The sequence below is a fragment of the Manis javanica genome, chromosome 4, assembly GCF_040802235.1.
Source record: "Manis javanica isolate MJ-LG chromosome 4, MJ_LKY, whole genome shotgun sequence".
NCBI lineage: Eukaryota > Metazoa > Chordata > Mammalia > Pholidota > Manidae > Manis > Manis javanica.
In genome coordinates this window covers 93,837,903-93,857,456 of record NC_133159.1, presented here as the reverse complement: position 1 = coordinate 93,857,456, position 19,554 = coordinate 93,837,903, and the positions used below count along the sequence as shown (strand labels likewise).

Here is a 19,554-nt window from a genome sequence, read left to right as displayed (position 1 = left end):
TGTGGGCTTTTGCACAGGACTCTGGCTGACAGCTTGTCAGGATGGAAGGCAATTGGAATGTGGAGTCTTGAAGGGGAAGGAGAGTTCGGCGCTGGGTCTGGACCACCCTGCCCTGCCTTGACATTCTTTGAATATTCTAAATAAATCAGTAGCTACCCAATTTCCACACACAGAAAATGTTACTAGATACCAATTTCTTTAGTAATATAAATTATGTATTTTATGGTTTGCTGCTTTAAAAACCTGCTTTTAATTGGGGAGCAATAATGGTCAATAGTTGCTTCAGCCCTACCTGATTTTCCTATCTTATTTAAGTATTTTTCAATTTCCGGAGAAGTGGGTGGTGAAGATAAAGACTTATAAGTTCATTAACTGGTCACTCTCCCCAACATCTGTGATTGAAGCTGCTGTGGCCAAGTGGCCCTTGAAGGTGCTGCTCTTGAGAGCCGAGCCCTCCGAGGTAGGCATGGGTGAATGGGGAAGGTGTATGGGGAGGGGCTCCTTCTGACGGACTGATTTCTGCTTTTTCTTTTTAAGGATGTGAAGATGATGCTGGAGGGCCTGTGTGGGCTTCCCTCCCTGGCTGGAGACTTGGGTGAGGGGCTGCTTGGGTCTGGTTAGGTCTCTGGGGAAGTCATGTGGGTATTCATGATGGGCTGTTGGAAAGGAGTAAGCCAGTCTAGTTGCCTTTTCTCTGCCACGTTAAATTTAATACACAGCCCTTTCCTAATTAGAAAACAAATGAATATGTAGTAATGTGGAAAATAATGAGCCATCATTTTTATTTTATATTACAGCAAAAGGCTGTACTTATCTTATTAATTAAGTGGAAAGAAAGCAGAAAATGAGTTCCAATGAAGCCAGGCAGGAAACAGTTTCTGAACATCTGCCTCTAACATGGCAAGAACGAGCATTTCTGCAGGACAGTGTGGGGCGTTAGGGTGTCTGTCAGGGGGCGGCAGCCATAGGCTCTCCCGCTGTGGCATGTGTTGGTCTTGGAAGTGATTCTTCTGTGTCAGTGAGGAAAGGCCTGAGAGAAGGGGTCTACAGGTTTGTAGTCTCTCCCTTCAAGAGCCGAGATCATGAGATATGTCTTCTGGGTGAAGAAAATAAGAGGAAGAACTAAGAATAAAGATAAAGCAAGACAGATAGTAATAATCACTCTCAACTGAAAATGGTAGTAGCCCTTGTCATGAAAGACAAAGAAAGACTAAGAACCTATTCCAGAGGATAGGCAACTAAGAAAAATAGCAGCGAAATGCAAGTATGTGATCCAGGATTGAGTGCTGGGCCAGGAAAAAAATGTTTTCTCCTGTTATAAAATGTTAGTGAGATAACCAGTCAATCTGAGTAGGGTCCATAGATGAAATAGTAGAGTTGTATTAATATCCTGATATTGACAAGTGTAATTAAAGCAAAGGTGGTAAAATGCTAACATTTGAGGAATCTTGGTAAAAAGATCATGGGATCCTTGGCACTGATTTTTAAAATCTGAAATTATTTTAAGTAAAATGTCAAAATATTTTCAAAGTATTTTTAAAGCACTGTTACACACATTAGTTATTTTTAGATCTAGTACCAAGACCTTTTAAAGGTTAAATTTTTTGAAAGGTTTAAATGTTAGGAAAGTATGTTTCTATTGTGCTGTGTTGTTCTTAAACAGCCCACTCCTCTGGATTGGATTGTTTGCCCTTCAGTGTCTTATGAAGTGTTTGTTTTACCTTCAGACATCCAAATAAGTCACATATCAGCAAAACAAAGTGTCACGTTACTCCATCGTTCTGTACATCTGCCACCTGAGACTGAACTAAAGAATTGATACATAAATAAATGCTTCTACATTAATTCCTTTCTCCTTCACTCCAACCCCTGCCAAAATGGTGCCGTACGGGACATGGCCCACTCTCGGGAAGGATGGAAGGATGCTGGAGAGAACATGAAATTTGGCTCCAGATGGTTTAAATTTAAGTCCCAAAAGCTAATGCTTATTAGATATGTATCCCTGAATAATTAACTTAATCCATGTGATAGTTGCCCCATGTAAAATGGGGCTAACATAATATTTGTTCTACATCATTTTCTAGAACTGTTGAGAGAGCCAAGTAAAAGGATACATGAAATCCTTTAAAAAGTGCTCCACACAGACTTTGGTTATTTACAGAATTCTGTATGAAGCTGAGGTGGGGTAGGAGGTTGCATCTGCATGGCCCTCTTTCTAAAACTATCTGACCTGCCTGACATACTGTCTATGACAAACCTGGGAAACAATCTGACGCAGTACTTCCCAGGGCCTTGATCTGATGTTTATAAAAACAGCTACCATTCATTAATCAAGCATCTACCATATTCTGGACTCTTCACAGCACTCATTCTTAGCCCTGATTTTAGATGCAGAAATTAAAGCTCAGAAAGATCACATACATCAATGCACAATGCAAAGCTACTAGGTGGCCGATTCTGGCCTTGAGCCCAAGTCTCTGTGACTCCAAAGCCTGAGCTCCTTCTACTATGTTACCCTGGGTCACTGGTGGCCACTGAACAGGAACCAGTAGTCACTGTGGGCAATGAACATAGAGATAGAAGAATTTTGCCTAGTGGGTAGTACCAATGAGGTGTATATTGGATCTGTGGAGAACTGTGTTTTAATTGAGCATGATGTCCACATTTCAAATACTCCACCATCCAGCCATTCACCTCAGCAAAATAAAACTTGGTTTGAGTTTTGAGACTCAAAGGGATACTCCTCTTGGGGAACATGCCAGTCTCTACAAGGAAGGAAGAGTTTGCCACTTTCTTACCCATATTTCAAACATATCTTCTGGGCGCAGGCGACGTAGGGTGGGTCTGGAAAAAAAAAGATGTGCTTCCTTGAGTAGGGACTGCACTTCCTTGAGCAGGGACTGCACTTCCTTGAGTAGGGACTGCACTTCCTTGAATAGAAACCCAGCAGACTCAGCACAGTGAAATGTAAGATGAGATGGTGGTTGGTTTACAAGAGCATGAAGATAGAGCTGTTCTACTTGGCGGGGTCACACAGAGAGCCGGGCCTAAAGCAGTCAGCCTTTTCATAGACCCATTTGATTCAAGGATCATACAGTCTATTACAAACAAAGGGTCCGAGGGCACAGAGCCAGCTCATTGCCAGGGCAAGAAGTGATTTCTCTCATCACAGACAGGCACCACCCCTGAGAGTCCAGAGCAGGCCTATAATGGGAGATCTGGAGAGAAAACAAGACTTCTTGGTTCTCCAGCCCAGAGCTGCAGTTACTCTAGCATCAGGGTCACCCATCAGAAGCCCTCTGGGGTGTTAGGAGGAGCAAGGAGGATCTATATTCCGCTCGTGGTTTTCTTTCTTTCTGAATGGCAAATGTTGCTAGACACGTTGATATTTGCTCCTCCAAGGGCTGCCTTCCTTGGGAGACTGGACCTGACCCCATGATGGGGTCATGGTGCTCTGGGTCCAATGAGCACATGTGAGCATGTGCCAGGGAGGATGGGGGGCAAGGCACTACTATTTCCCCCCCACTGACCCCCACCACTGGGTTTCATGTTCTGGGACATGTTTTCATGTCCCTCTCAAGAGCAGGGTCAGCAAACTGTAGCTGGTAGCCCAAATCTAGCCAGTGTCTCTGTTTTTATAAATAAGCTTTATTGGGAACACAGCCATATCCATTTATTTACATATTGTCTATGGCTGATTTCACACTGCAATAGCAGAGTTGAGTAGTTGCAACAGAGATCATCTGGCCTGCAGGGACTGAAATATTTACTCTCTAGCCCCTTACAAAAACGTTTACTGATTCATGCTAGAAATACTCTAGGTGGTATCAAATATTCCTCTCCCAGAAGCTCTGCATATAGAATTTGCATTCCTTGGTTAAGCTACTTAACTATTCTGAGCCCAGTTCCTTGACTTGTAAAACTGAGATAATAAAAATTCCCCCATAATGTTGAATACTAAATGAAACAGTTTCCATAAGCACCTAGCCTGGTACTTGGCATATAGGGGGTTGTCACTAAGTCAGTATTATTATTGGAGGATTTTACTTACATCTTAATCTGACTTTGAGGGCCTTTGCTGCCTATGAGGAGGTGGCTTGGCCTGACTGTGAGAGTAGTCCCCTATGCTCCCTATGGCCGCTTCACTAATCAACCACCAATGAAGCCAACAAAGCCAAGTTAGTTCTGCTGGGATAGAAGCTCCGGGTCGTTGGAGGGGTGTGAAATGTCAAGACTGGGAGGCTCCTCTCCATTCCCCTGACTGTGTCACCTCCCACCCCCTGATGTCATCTGGGGCACCTCTGATGCTCCTTCACAAACTCCACGAGCTCCTCTTCTGTGTAAGGTTTGTCGGGGATGGCAATGGGCTCGTCCATAAATGGCTCATAGAAGTCAACCTCATTCATCTTCAAGGACAATTTCTTTGCAACCTGTAACAATTAGAAAGATGACAGTACTTTCCTTGAGTGCTTGAGTAGCAGTGGGTTGTCCATCTATGAGGACTGTGTGTGTTCTCTGGCAAAGACATGAAAGTGTATGTAGTTTTCACGTAATCTTGGAGTGACAGGAACCATTGCCTAAGGCCTGGCTGGACAGATAGGGAGGAGAAAACCTACCTGGCAAAGGAATGAAAATCGGGAATCTAATCCTACAATTGTCAGCACTCCACTGTATTTGCCAGTGCTAGAGGAGGACGCAAATGTCAACAGAGCACGCTCAGCCTCCTGGACTGTATAGATTCAACTGGACCAACTCCGAGAGAACAGGCAATGGACAGAAACCATTAGTCACACCAGTAGTCAGAATCAGATGCCAACCTACTAATCTGTCCTCAACCAGCTCATAAAGCCTAATTGCTATTTAGGCTGAAGCACTGGCCCTAGGGTTATCTCTCAAAACTGGGCTTGTTTGATGGTTTCCCAGGCCCTGGGAACTGTCCACTCTACCAGTCAGAAGGTGGCCGGCCATCCTGGTTTGTCCAGAGTGGAAGGGTCTCCCAGGATGCAGACCTTCAGTGCTAACACTGAGAGAGTACCCAGCAAGCCAAGATGATTGCTCTCCCTGTGCCAGAATAAAAGCTCAGGGAGCCAGCCAATAACCTGGGAGACATCTGCTCTCTTGATTAAAGTGGCCACTGGTCTTTTGTCAGGGCAGAATGGCTGCTGTGTTCGCCTGCAGAGCTGCTGAACTCAGACCTCTTTTTGTGAAATGATCTGAGAGGCCTGGAATGTGCAATGCTCTGTAGAAAACCAAATGCCATTCTTTTCTAGTTCAGAGCTATGGTCCAAGAAAGTGCAGAATTGAACAGTGGTTCCCTTGAAACTAAAGAGGAATTGCCTAAGAGCTGATGCCCTACAGTGGTAACCAAGGGCACAGAGGCCCAGGGCAGCCATGACTAACTGCAGAGGGGGAGGAACTGGGTGTTACATAAGCTGTTACACAAGGAGGTCCTTTCTGAGCAAACACTGGGATCCTTCTGGCTTTTGTCATCAATTGCTATTAATTCCAGGTCACTGTATTCCAAAAGACATTTCTTACAGTACTTAAGGGTAAGAAATTCCGGCATCCTACACAGAGCTAAAAAACACTGTCCATGTTAAGAGCTACAGTCAGTCAAAGGAAATTTTGTGGTCGTGATTTTGTTTTAAGGGACAAGGAAGTGTGGGGTTTTTTTTTTCCTTACTTTTTTTTCCTTTTCTACAGGAAGGGGGCTGGTATGGATGATGGGGTGGGGAGCTCTGGGGTGATATTGCAACTGTACCCCCAGTGTCTGGGTTTACACACCATCTTTGCAAGCTGGCCACATCATAGAATGGCATGAAAATGGCATTGGGTTCTGATTTCCTGAGTTCACTTACTACGTATTTTTGTAATCAGGAAACTTCATATATGAAGTGGAAAGTGACTGGATGAATGAAACAGTAATAATAGCAGGTATATGGAGAGCTTACTATATGCCAGGTACTGCTGCCGTGTTTTAGGTCGATTTTAGGAATCCTCACTTGAATTGTAAGAGGTAAGAACCATTATTATACTTATTTTACAAATGATGAACCTGAGGCCTAATTTGAGCATGCAATTTGTCAAGATCATATGTCTTGAGGGGACAGAGCCCCAAATCAAGCCCAGATAGTGGAGTGTTCTAAACTGCCAGTGTGCCTCTATTCCAACTTCCCTTTCATTTGAAAATTACCTTCTCCTTGACACTGTACAGAAAGGAATCTATATCCCTATAAATATTACACTGGCACTGCACCTGTCTGAGAGAGCTGCCTCCTTGTTCTTCTCACCACATGCTCGAGTCAGTTCACTCCCACCACAGTCTGCTGTCAGGAAGGCTTCCTGAAGGTGAGAAGGCACTCACCAGAGCCGCCATCGGGGTGAACACTGCAGGTGCACCTGCACATGTGAGTGTGTGTGCAAGTGTGCGTACGTGTGTGTGTGTTGGTCTCTGGGCTTGGATGGCAGTGTCTGGGTCCACAGTGTTGAGATCATGAAAGTAAAGTTGAATTCTGATGTTCCTAACAAAAAAGTTTAAATCTTGGGAACCCTGGGTGAACTGTTGCAGAGGCCTGTTTGTTATATCCCCACCACTACCACAGACGCCCTCATCTTGTGTCTTAGAGAATCCCTTTATTTCACCCTTTTAATTATATCTTGGATGGTAAGGACTGAAGGAGTTTTGATTGATTAAGGCGTTGATTCGTTCATTTATTCAGTAAAGATTTAGTGGGGCCTTGTGTCCAAGGTACTTATTCTAAGACCAGACCTAGTTTATGGGTGGTTAGGTAAGAGGTCCATAGAATGAGGTCTTCTGTGCTATTTTTGTGGGGGGGTTTTTTGACTAGTTGGAAAAGATTTTGCCGAAGACAAAACTACAATGGCCATTTTCCTGATATTTGCATGAGTATGAATTTTGATATAGATGTTTTTTCTACAAGTTAGCAAGGCATTTTGGTTGTTGCAAATGAAACTCAGTAGTGAACTTAGGCCTTCTTAACATCTATCTTCTCCATCAACTTTGTTTAGAAAAGCACAGCTTCTTCTGGCCCCAGAAAAGAACAGGCCAGTGGGAGGTGACATGGGCTAATTAGAACTGACATTTTTCAAGCTGTAAGGGGCAGTAGGGTGAACACCACTCTTATCCCCCTGACTCTCTCTTGCTCCATTTGCTTCAGAGAGGTTAGGCCTTCATGTGGCTTGACTTAGGATCAGGATCCACAGATCAGTGGTAGTCCTAGACCTGTGTGCTAGGTAAATTTTGAAAATACATATTCCTGGGCCTGGTCATAAGCCTAAGAAATACAAATTTATAGGTGTGGGGACCAGGAATCCATGGTTTTAAGAGCTCTTTGGGGGATACCAATATGGACAGTTGTTGGAAACTACTACCTCCTAAACTTACATCAACAGCCCTGACATCTTGCCCTTTTTAGAGTTCTACAATTCATGTAATATATTTAATATAATGTATTTATTGGTTTATTTACTTTCTGTCTTCTCATCTTCTCTTCCCACTGGCCATGCCTATATACTAAATTCTAAATTCTACAAGGGCAGGAATCTGTTTTGCTCCCTGCTGTGTGCATAGCATCTAGAAGAATCCCTGACACATAAAAGGCACCCAATAAACGCTTGCTGAGTGAGTGGATAAGTGACAGACACCTCCAGGTGAATGTCTTCCCAGCTTGTAGAAAGTAGCACTCACCACCTCATCTATGGTCCTCAATAGATTCCTCTTCCTAGATTCCTATGTTTTCAGCAGCTTCACATTCTTTACTATCTTAAAATTAGAGATATGATTTTAAGTTATTTTTGAGTCTTCTCCTACATTTCAAAAGTGGTCACATCTTCTCCTCTTGTCACCCCAACCTTTGTCAATTGGGTTTCCACCCTGGGGACTCTATCAGTGCTTCCTTGGCCCTTGACTCTCCTGATTTCAAACCTCTACAAAACACCTCCCCTCTTGAAGAACCCCTCTGGGATTCCCTCGGGTGAGTCTCACACACAGATCTGTCAGGCACCTCTGCTGCTCTACAGTCCCTGCTGGAAACCACTGAGGCTTCTTCTGGATGCAGCCATGCCTTCTGCACCTCCCCGTCTCCCCTGGACCCTATCACACTCCTCTGTTGGGTGCAAGTTCTTAAGTCCCAGATGGCATGGAGTCCTCTTGGGGCAATGGCTCTTCCCTCTGCGTTCTGGGCAGAGGTAAACAGGGCCTCTTTTTAAATGTTATGAAATCCCACAAGGCTGTATGAACAGGAGCACTGATGACTCAGTGTCTTGCAGAGATTTTAGTGACGGGCCTTCTGAGTTATTAATTATAGCCTGACCTCACCTTCTTCATGGGCCACAGACATGAAGCCATATGGTTGGGTTGGGAGGCACATGTGAAAAAAGACACCATCCTGAACTCAGCACTGGATCACCCTGCTAAGAACTGAGGCTTTGTTTCTTGCCCAGGTTCCTCTTCCTGACTCTCCTCCCTCAGGTGAGCTCTTACCCAGGAGCCACCTCCGTCACTCCTGGCCTGCCGTAATCGAGCAGCCATGGTGGATTCAGGTAGGCTTCTCTACACGTCCCCTTCTCTACTAATGTCCTCTCCCAACCCCTATCCTCCTGGACTGAGATGACGGCCTTTTACTAACATCAGTACTAGCTAGCATTTACTGAATGCTCACTGTGTGTGTGCCAGACCCCAGCTAAGCATTTCACATGTACTATTTCTTTCTCTGGTAATAGTACTACAGAGCACAGACTTGAACTCAGGCTGACCTGAGATTACATCAAGCTTCACTACTCACTGTGTGACCATGAGTGAACTCACTTCATCCGCTAGTGCCTTGGCTTCCTCCTCTGTAGGCTGAGAATACTGATTCCTTGGTTACTGGAGTGTTGAGAGGGTTAAGTGAGAAAGCCCACCTAAAGCTCTTAGCATGAAATCTAGCACATAAAAAGGACTTATGTATGATATAATAATGACATGATGTGAAGTACTTTTTATTTTTGCTCAAGATCTCTCCCACCCAATTAGGGTAAACTTGCTTCAAGGTTAGATTATGTTGCTTAGATTATACACCTCTCTTCTGGATTATAGGTTTGTAGCCTGGGGCCATATCCATAGATGTGGTTTTGTACATGGAATCTCTTTTCATCACACACCTCCCCTGCTCTGGCACCTACAGGCATCCTCTGCTTTTTCACAGAATATTTGAACTCCTCATAGTGTGTAGGCCTTGGGCACAACTTTCTTACTCCTCAGTAAGCCACTCTCTGGCTAACTTTTACTTGCATTTGACCCAGACTTAATTTGTCCTAGATCTGTTTGTTCTAGTAAATACAGTGATTTAGGGCTTTGAGTTGTGTGTGTGTGTGTGTGTGTGTGTGTGGATATGAGGGTGTATGTGGAGTGGTGTGTTATATATGTGTGTGTGCTGTGAGTGTATATTATGTGGGTGCGTGGGTGTGTGCCCTGACTCTCAAGGGCAGGTACAGAGTCTTCTGCCTGGTGGTGTGGTACAGAGGAAAGGGTGTGGGTTTCCCTGCCCTGGGATCTCAGCACTACCGTTAATTCACTGGAGACTGTGGGTATTACTTAATCTTTCTAAATCTGTTTTCTCATCTGGGAAGCAAGGATTCTTACCTTTTGGAGTTGTTAAAAGGATGAGACATTGCCGAAAGGTAGTATAAAGCCCTCAGTAAATAGTAGCCATTTTAGTAGAAGCTGGAGCCAGTGTGCGGTGCTCCAGCCACACGAGAGCCCAGGTGAATTGCCCATTCAGTGAAGATCCCTCGTCTCTGCTGTTCTTTGTTTTATAAAACACTTGCCACATCCAGAGCATAAAGAGCAATTGCATTATAGACGAGAACATCAACAGCACCTCCTGAAGATGCTGGTAACTTTATGAAGCACCCAGGGCTTCAGATGGCCAGTGTCCCTCCCCAATCCATCTACCCCCTGCTCAGCCAAGAAGGGAGAAGATGGATCTAAAGAAAAAGGAAGCACTGACCAGCGTCCTGCACACTCTGTACTCACACACATTCTTAGTATTCGAGGTGAGAGTGGCTCTTTGCTTTTCATTGGCTAGTCTCAGAAATAGCCTTCTATCCTTTGAATTAATCATCTTTTTTACCCATCTCTCATTCAGTAGTGATTTCCTGCCATATTCTAACACTTCTGGAGAGAGTGTTAATGGATGGAGGTTGGTTAACATTACTAAAAAAAAATAGTGAAAAGTTCAAACTTAAATCCTTTGGGCTTACAAAAATGTTTAAATTGGAGTGTCATAGGTACTTACCCCTTTGTCAAAGGTAGCAAAAAATTTGATGTAAGGTTGGAAGTGTTCAGCTGCCTCTTCAAAAGCCTTGTAATCTAGGAAAAGATGAGAGGACAGACATTTCCAGGATGCACGCTGCAGAAACCTCTATTTAAATAATGCATGAAGTGGGAAGCAAATAAACTCTGATCAGACAGTAATTTAATAGATATTATTTAGATAGATAATTATTTAGTAGTAATTCCATAGTTTTCCCCAAGGAGTTTGAGTTGTCTGGCATTCAATCAACCAAAAGAAGACCTCTACCATATTGTTTTTGTGTGTTTTAAGAAATTGAAAGTGGTAGATGGAAAGGAGAAAACAGGAAATTGAGAAGCAAGGGAGAAAAAAGGAAACATCAAGCTCCGAAAGAAGAATTTCTTTCACTCAAACTCACTGCTAGTTTTCAGTGTGCCTCTAGAGAGGCACTGCCTGCTGTATAAATGAGCACTAATTAGGAAGAAAATCCACCATAAAAACTGACATCACAGAAATATTTTAAACTTCTTAGCAGGAATGCCACTTTAGGGAGCTTCTAGTTCTTCTTTCCCTTTTTTTACATTTTCTTTTTTTATTCTGATTCCTTGAGAGGGTGATTTAAGATTAATCAAGCCTATCTATGCTTGACTCTGATCCCAAGCTTGAGTCCAAACTGGTTCAAGATGGGCATGAGACCGCGAGCGTGGCCGTGATGTGCCTCACTGCACCCAGGCAGCTGTGTGGTGGATACTTGGACTGCAGCCTTAGACGCCAGAGTGATGGTGACTGTAATGGTGGTAGTGCTGGTGTTTGTTTTGCCTGGTCTATAATCCTGAGAATCAATGATGCTATGATGCATATTAACAAGATTAGCTTTTGTCCATTTCATGGAATTCCATATTCCTTAATCATCGGAAGCATAAGCTTTTGCTAGAATTCTAGGAACATGTTGAATTTTCTAATATTCAATAAAAAACATTTCAAGAATAATCCTGGCTCAGAGGACACTAAGATGAGTAAGACAAAGACACTGATCTCAAAGGCTTACAGCCCAGTTAGGGTTTGGGGCTGTTAGTCTTTGGCAATGGGCTTCCTCCATTTACAAAATTTATAAGAACACCGTACATATGGACACATATTCATACAAACTCATCCTCATAAGACTAACGGAAGTCAGAAAATATATCATATAACCCGATAGTTGGGGTAGTGGTTTGGGTGGAGGGGAAGAAGATGGGTGGGAGATTTGGAGAATGAATAGAGGAAAGGTGGGAGAGTATGGTTAAAGCCAAACCTAAGGCACTTCCATCTATCCAAAGCAGCAGTGGCTCCATCAGAATCCTGTTCCCCTCTTCCCTGGCCCCTTGTTCCTAATGAATCTCTCCCCACCTCCATGAACTCCTACCCTTATGGAAAGCATGGCCTAAATCTGTGTCTAGAGAGCTCCCTTCTTCACTTGGAGAGCCAGTCTACATCCCTTTTAAGATGACAAAAGGGTAGAGCACAGTAATTCCCTGGGTTTGTGCTTCAAACCTTTAGCCTTGCCCAAACAGCACTTGTCTTCTGGGAAACCAGATCTAGCCATCCCTCTATCTGATTTCATGTGATCCCTAGGTTTTCCCTACCCTCAAGCCCCGACCAGCTCCTTCCTGGCTCCTAGCAGTCTGATTCTCCAGTCACCCTGAGGCCTCCTTCCCCTTCTGGAATAGGCCCTGAACATTCAGCCTTCTACCTCCAGCTTACTGCAGACTTATCTTAACATTTTCTCACCTTTCTTCTCTGTCTCTGAAGGCTTTCCATACTGGGTGTTAACCTCTCAGCCCCGGCTTTCCCTGCGTTTGGCACTCTTCACCATCAGCTGAGTTCCCCCAGGACGTTCTTATCATACTTTCTCAACACTGGCAACCATAACTACATGCTCAAGCTGGATATGAACCTTCACACCCAACTTCCTTAGAATATGTTAACTTCCCAATTCTTCCAGGTCCTTCCTAATTTGGTCCCAAATCTCTTAGGATCCTTCACTCCCAAGACCATTCCAGTCTACTTACATTTTATATCCTTCCAACTTCACTACCTCTCTATTGTTCTTGCTCTATAGAAAAGCTTGGAATCATTTGCAAAGCCAATACCCTCTGTGCCATTAAATTTCCTTGACCAGTCACTCTCAATCTGCTGCCCTGGATGCAGGGAAATACAGGACTCTCAACATCTGCTTCTCTGGGTACCTTACCAACTCCTAGCTTCCCCGCCCACCGCCCTCATCCTCTTCTGAAAAACAAGAAGACAGAAACGTGGATGCCTGGTAGACACCATGAGGCTTCTAGTCTGTGTGTGATAGCCACAGGTTTAATAGACATATAGTTTTTATGGTGATAAAACCTTCTAAGTGTTTTCTACAACAATTCAAAATTTTACAATAGTTGATATTATATTTGAAAGCAGTGGCTTCCTCTATTAACTACTTGTATTCAATAACAATTATTTTCTAAGGCTCTAGCAAGCATCGCAGCTAGAGAGAGTGTTGAGAGGCTGCTCCACTGACCCCCCACTGAATCTTCTAACTGTTGTCACTGTTACTTTAGCCCAGGTTTGTCTGTCATCAGGGATGCTTGTTGCCTTGTGAGACTGTATTTAGATTTTTCTTTTACTCTAATGTTCAGATCTTCTACTAACATCAAAGGAATGTATGACTCTACAGTGACTTAAAAATATTGTTTATTATGTACATAATCATCATAATTGGTATAATAACATAATCTGGTATTTGGTATTCCTAAAAAGCACAAAACTGATTTTTGCAATTTACTGAATTATTCAATTTATCTCTTCCTTGTTTCCTCCTACCTTCCTTCCTTCATTTTTCTAATGCCTAAAGACATTAACAATTAGCCAATCTGATCCATGAAAGATTTTTATAATGTATTACTGTGTTTTTTATTTATTTTAAAAATTATATTTCTTTAAAAATAATAATAGAACATAATTTAATTAAACATATTTAATAAATATATTCATTTAAAAAGGCTATAGGTCTTTATGGCTTCAGGAAGCCAAATTTTCAAAATCTTTTTGATCATACATGAGGGAAAATAATATTTATATTTTGTCAGTTTTCCATAATGTTAATATTGAATTAAGTCAAATTTAACATTTGATGCTCACTTGATCAAATTTAAAATTCAAAGAAAATTTAACATAAGTGCTCGCTCTGTGCTTAGTTTTTGAATTTCATCCACATCTTAAAATGCAGGAAATATATATTATTTAAAAAGCCAATTTCTGAAGTCATAAGGCTTCAGTCTAAGTTATTTTTGTTTCATTAGATTTCAGTTCTAAAATTATCTTATTTTCCCACAATAATGGACTTGCAGTAAAGCAATCATACTCATTAGATAAAATGGTCCAAAAACATTGGTAACTAATTAAGGCATATAACAAGTACTATCTCAAGTTTAGATTCCTCTGCATTGGTAATTTTTCTATTCCTCAGCCTAAATGTCTTGTTTGTGTGGAAACATCAAAATAAGAAATGGCACCACACTGCAAACATTGCTGTCTCCTTGACACAGACTATCCATGAAAAGAAAAAAAGGTTTAAATATTTTAAAGCTTAGACAAGGGCAAACACAAATAGGTGTTTTTCTTCACCCTGATCCAAAAGATGATTGCATCAAAGCAGTCATGTGGATTGGTGATTCCAGACATTCCTACCTGGACGTGGTTCATAGAACCAGTTAGAAAAAACTCTGGAGAGAAATCTTGGAATAACATCGTGTGTCTTGCAAACAGGAACCAAACCGCGTTGTTGGGTATGAGACATCCAGAGAAGTAGATGAACACTTCAAAACAGATTTTGAAACCACTGCCCAAGTTCACACGCTAATGGGGAGACTGTCAGTGTAAGAAGGTGTAAACACTACATTCGTGCACTCTGAAAATCTTGAGATTCAAGCAATATTTATTCACTGAAAAGCTTTCTTTATAAACTTTGCCTGTGGATCTGAATTCTACATAGAAGGTTGTTATAAAAAAAGGTGACCTCCATAATATCTAGACGTCCATAGCCTCTTCTCCTTTTTGCTTTAGGTGAAGAAGTGGGTTCAGAAGACCATCTCTGCTATTTCACACTAAAGTAAGCTAACTGCCCAAGAGAGTTTAATTGAGAGTATATGAGCTAAGAGATGAACTGAAAATAAATTGTGAATTATACTCTGAAAATGTTTTTTGAAGGAGAATTATTGGCTTCAAAACATACCAGACCTTGCTGAGACCTGAATGAAGTTGATTGAAAATTATAAGGACCATGTGATGTACAGTGTACTGACAAAGTTTGTCAATTTAAAAGCAGAAATTTGACCTTAAAAAGGAGGTTGAAATGGTGGAGTAGTAATTTTATTATTTAAGTCTTAAGAAAAATTTGTAAGACCAGTATGGCAATATCTGTGCATTCCTAAGGAAATGTTTCAGTATTATTTGAAATACATAATATGAAAATTTCAACTGAGTTTGAAATCTATTCAAATTAGCCTAAGAAATATCAACACTACATTGGTCAGTGAAAAAGAAAGTAATAGCTGTTTGATTGAGACGATGCTCACACCTTTGAAGGACAAGTTAGAGATTAGATTACCTAGATTCTGTTTAATAGTGAGAAAACACTGCTCATCAATCAAAGGAAAAACAACGAACTTTGTCCTATCACTTGTCACCATCCACATTGCAAGCAGTCTCTTGTCAGTTGTGACTATCAAGAATTTGAAGTGATCATTTACAACCTTCTTCAGGAATGGTGCTATTTCGAGGATAAAATTTAATATCAAAAGCTACAGCCTTCAAAGCAAGTACAAGATTCCCATTCAAAATCTAAAAATATTTTATTTAAAAGTCTTAAAAATGCAATATTTGATGACATTCCTATTATTTTATAATAATTATTATTATTTTATAAAAAGAAAGCCCAAATCCGTCCTAGTTTTCCCCTATGTGCCACTCAGACATCATCCCACTTGTGTGCGCCATGACCTGAAAAGTTCATGAAGTCTTGAAACACTACAAAACAGAGGCCAAGTGTGTGAATGAAGTCAGATGCCTGGATTTCAATCCTGACTCTACTATTTACTAGCTGTGTGATATTGGGTGAGTTAACTTTCCTGTTCCTTCATTTCCTCATCATTAAAATGCTGATTATAATGGTAACTACCTGACAGGCTAGCTGTAAAAATGAATTAAGGCGTATATAAAGCTCCTGGCCTAGGCCCTGGCATATGACAAGTGTTGATTCAATGGAGCTGCTATTGTTATTGGTTTAGGAGAGGAAGACAGCAACTGAAGATGTGCTCTTAGCTCCATCTTAGCCTTGCTTCCTTCTTTATCTGCTGTCATTAGTGCAAGAGGAGAGGGAAACAAATTGAGAGGCAGGACAGAAAAGGATAAAGGGAAATAAAAGGAAATGAAAGTGGAGAAAGTAGGAAGAGGCAGTGGAAGCACCCAGAGAAGTCAGCATCCAGAAGAAATGTGAAAATTGAAACAAAGTCACCCAAAGGCAAACTGGAGCAAAAATCTCTGGCTAGCCACCTTCCCACAACACACTCCGAAGAAGAACGAATAGGGGCTCCTATAGAGCAAGTGAGGAAAACAGCAAAGCCTGGTGTCAGGAGAGAGAAAATAGGTGGTTTGTTGATGAGAAGACAAGGATGCCGGTGACAGATGGGGCAAAGAAACAGCTTGGCAAATAATTTCAAAATATTTTGGAGTTTCCAGAAGGGGTCATAAGTACCCCTAATTGCACCTCCCCCATGTACTAATGTTACAAGATTCTCTTCCACAGTCATGCCCACTTTAACACTTTCCCTTGCTCTGAGGTTGAGACACCAGAAAAAGGCTCACCTCGGTGGACCCCTGCTGCAAAGCAGTTTTAGAAACTGTACTAAGGAGCTACCCTTCCTGGTCGCCTCCCTTCCCAACTCTTCTGATTGCCAGTCCCACCCCTCATACCCGTGTGGGTTGTGGTGATGTTCTGTGCCCACCCAAAACCCGGCCACAAGGCTTTCAAAGGGAATGTATCCAAGGGTGTGGCCGCGCTATTGCCGGCAGCCTCGGTGGTCAGCTGTGGGGGAGGCCAGAACTACCCACATGGTGCTGCAGCTGCTAAGCTCATCCCTACCCAGATTTTCCTCTAATGTTGTCCAAGCGACTGAGCCGCTCTCCTGCTCGTGACCACAGGATGTGCTGACATCAGGGAGAGAACTATTATTTGTCCCATTTTAGGGGAGAGTCAGACTGGTAGGTGGGCAGTGGGAAAAGTGGAGAGAAGGCTTTTCTCTTCCTGTTAAACACTTACCCCATCTTCAAGATCAGAGAACGTGGCCCAACCTTGATGTTCTTTCAGGTTCCCTGTCTGTTTTGCATAATTTCTGCATGTGTCCAGTTGTGCAGGGTGCAGTTCCACCCAGCACAGCTCTGCCGACGGCCTAGCCTCTTTATGGGTAATCTAACATACCTTAGACTCACAGGCTGGGGCTGACAGACAACTTACATTCTGACTCCACACTCTTGAAGAAGCCAATGAGTTTGATCTGGTCCTCAATACGTTCAAAGGCTTGGACTTCCAGTTTGCTGTTGATGATCTCCACAGGATCTTCAATTAGCTGGAATGCCACAAACACGTACACAAATATGTTCAAACAGGAGAAGCGTTCCTTCCTCAGTAGGGACATCAGGCACATATGCAGGAAGCTTTGCGGGGAAGTGAGATACGGTGGTTGGGCCTCACATCCATCCCGCTCCCCCACCAGGGGGCACAGCAGTAAAGCCTTTTGGGGAGCGGGCCCTCACCCCAGGGGCAGGAGTGGTCTGGGCCTTCTCTTTCTGTTGTCAGCTATTGATTCAGGGAACATGTGACCCAATTCTGGCCAATGAATCTCCAGGGTAGATTTACTGAAATCTTTGCTTTCCTTTCAAGAGAATAAATGCAAGCCAGATTCTTTTCCCCCTCTCACTGGATCTGAATGAGGAAATGCAGTGTATGAGCTCCTGCTGCTGGCTATCTTATAGCCAACATGAGAAAGGGCAGCCTGGGGGCGAAGCTAACACTGAAAACAACATTGTGATTTACAGAGAAAAGTGGAGCTTGAGCCCTCATCTGAGCAAGTCTAAAATCTGCCTTCACTCTGGTCTTCCTTCCATTTGTGTGCTTCAATCACATTGCTTATTGTTTAAGGTAGTTGAATCTGGTTTCTGTTATGTGCGTCTCAAAGTTCCCACTTAGCAGATGGAGCTGGGGCACAGCCGTGCTGGCCAGGAGTTGTTCATGTGCTTCCCTCAGCATTTTTAGGGCTGGCAGGTATTGGTCAGTGGGAGAGCCAAGCCGAGACTATGGGCACTTTTTTGGAGGAGGTGGCCTTCAGATCCCTGCTGACCTCACTGGGTATGAAGGTTGTGAAGAACTAGCTGGGAGATAAGCAATCATCAGTATGGGTGTTCCTTATCTGGACAGGAATCTGTGTTCAAGAGCATTCAACTTGACAGCTGTTATTTAAAGTGTAACTTTATCTATGGATGAAATACTTTGATAGCGTTTGTTCCTTTACTTCCCTGGGCATATGGATCTAAGGGTGTTGGGCTTCTACGGCTGAGAGGGAATGTGATTCTGGGGGCTCATTAATTAGCCCTGCCTCCTTATTCTGCTCTGAGGTGACTCAGGACAGCTCAGGTGACTGTTGCTCCGCTCCCTGCTGATTGTCAGGCGATGACCCGCCTCCTTCCCACACTCCCCGGCTCCCTTCAGAAGCCCTGGAACGAGGCCAAGGGGATTTCAGGGGATGCTGGTTATAACTGCTGGAGAATTAACATGTTGCTACTACCCAGGCCCAATCTGTGACCCTCTGGTCACTAATAAAACAGTTTCTAAGGTAAGTTAGGAACTTGCCAGTAGAAATAAATAATGCTGTGATGTAGGCTCTCCTTAGTTTTCTGTGAAGCCTGAGAAATCTGTCTTAGACCATGTCAGGTTATCCAGCTTCTCTGTTCTTACTTTGGGGTTTTACTTCTCCCTATATTTGAACCCAAACAGCTCCGTAGAGGCCACCGAGCAAAATGCTTACATCTAAGAGAAACTCCACCAGGACGTCAGCTGCAAACTCGCCATCAAACTCAATTGTGCGATCACCCTTAAGAACATACAGGCTTCCCTCTTCATTGAAACCTGGAAGAAACAAAGACACCTCCAGACAAGGTCATCCTGATGTAAGCAGAGCCATCCTGTCGGCTGAGGTCTGGCTCAGGGACGCTGGGTGACAGTGAGGTCACAATTAGGGCGACTTGCATTATCCTTAGGATCAGTTCCTTCTAAAGCACACTCTGAAGGGCTCCCAAAATGGAAATTGAAACTTGAAAGAAAGTTCTATTTTTCAGCTTCCACTGCTTTAAATTTCCAAAAATACTGATTACCCCATTCTCTTTATCAAAATGCCCACTGCCCACCTGACTCCTTAGCCTGCCATTCAAGTCCCTCCACAGCCTAATGCCAATTCCATGGGAAGACCTGCATTCTCTGAAAACTGCTCTCCTAATCCTTGTGCAGTTCCCTGGGCTTCTTGCCCACTTGCTGATGTGAAAGACTACATGGAGGGAAAGTTGGAGAGCATGATCCTCTACACAGATGTTCGCCAAATTTAGGGTGACCTCCATCTGCTTTATCCCAGTCAATTCCTTTGGTGTCACTTAGGACTGATTTTTCCCAGGAAGGCCACTCCAATCACTCTTCTCCCAGCTCCATTCACAGGACCCCTGTAATGTAAGCTAAGGGCAGGACCACTGTCACCTTGGTGTCCCAGGGCCTTGCAGAGTCTGCTTACATAGGGCCCCCCATCAATGTTTGGGGCCAGAAGGAACAGCTTGCTTTTCTGTTGCTGCTGAATTCTGCACATCTGTTTTAGCTGATAATGCTGCAAGGGCAGATTCTTTCTCTTTTCTTTTTCACTGTAATTGAGGTACATACAATAAAATGCTCAAACCTTAGCGTACAGCTCAATGAATTTTGACATGTGCATAGATTCATAGTATGGGCAGGTTCTGCATCTTCTTGTCCACCTTCCATTATGCTCTGGCAGAAATGCTATGTACTTTAACAAATACTTGCTGGAAAACTGAATTTCCCCCAGGAATGCCGAAAAGCTGAGGCTGGCATTTAGTCCCACTGCATGGCACCTTAATTTCTTAGATTGTTTTCAAAGTCTCTATTAGCTGGAGAATGCTT

The 19,554-nt window shown here is 43.0% G+C and overlaps 1 protein-coding gene across 2 annotated transcripts in view; it reads right to left on the bottom strand.

Annotated features, from left to right (window-relative positions):
* The window catches only part of CASQ2 (calsequestrin 2), a 63,568-nt gene that overhangs the window by 20,189 nt on the left and 23,825 nt on the right, over window positions 1–19,554 (bottom strand). The window contains exons 3-7 of one of the 2 annotated variants that reach the window (XM_017650414.3): window positions 18,401–18,501; window positions 16,834–16,945; window positions 10,299–10,372; window positions 4,300–4,430; window positions 2,799–2,844 (exon numbers count right to left, since the gene is read on the bottom strand). In XM_017650414.3, the coding sequence (XP_017505903.1) occupies window positions 2,799–2,844; window positions 4,300–4,430; window positions 10,299–10,372; window positions 16,834–16,945; window positions 18,401–18,501 (464 nt within the window). The remainder of the gene's footprint in view (window positions 1–2,798; window positions 2,845–4,299; window positions 4,431–10,298; window positions 10,373–16,833; window positions 16,946–18,400; window positions 18,502–19,554) is intronic. The other variant, XM_037020030.2, reaches the window with a different exon arrangement.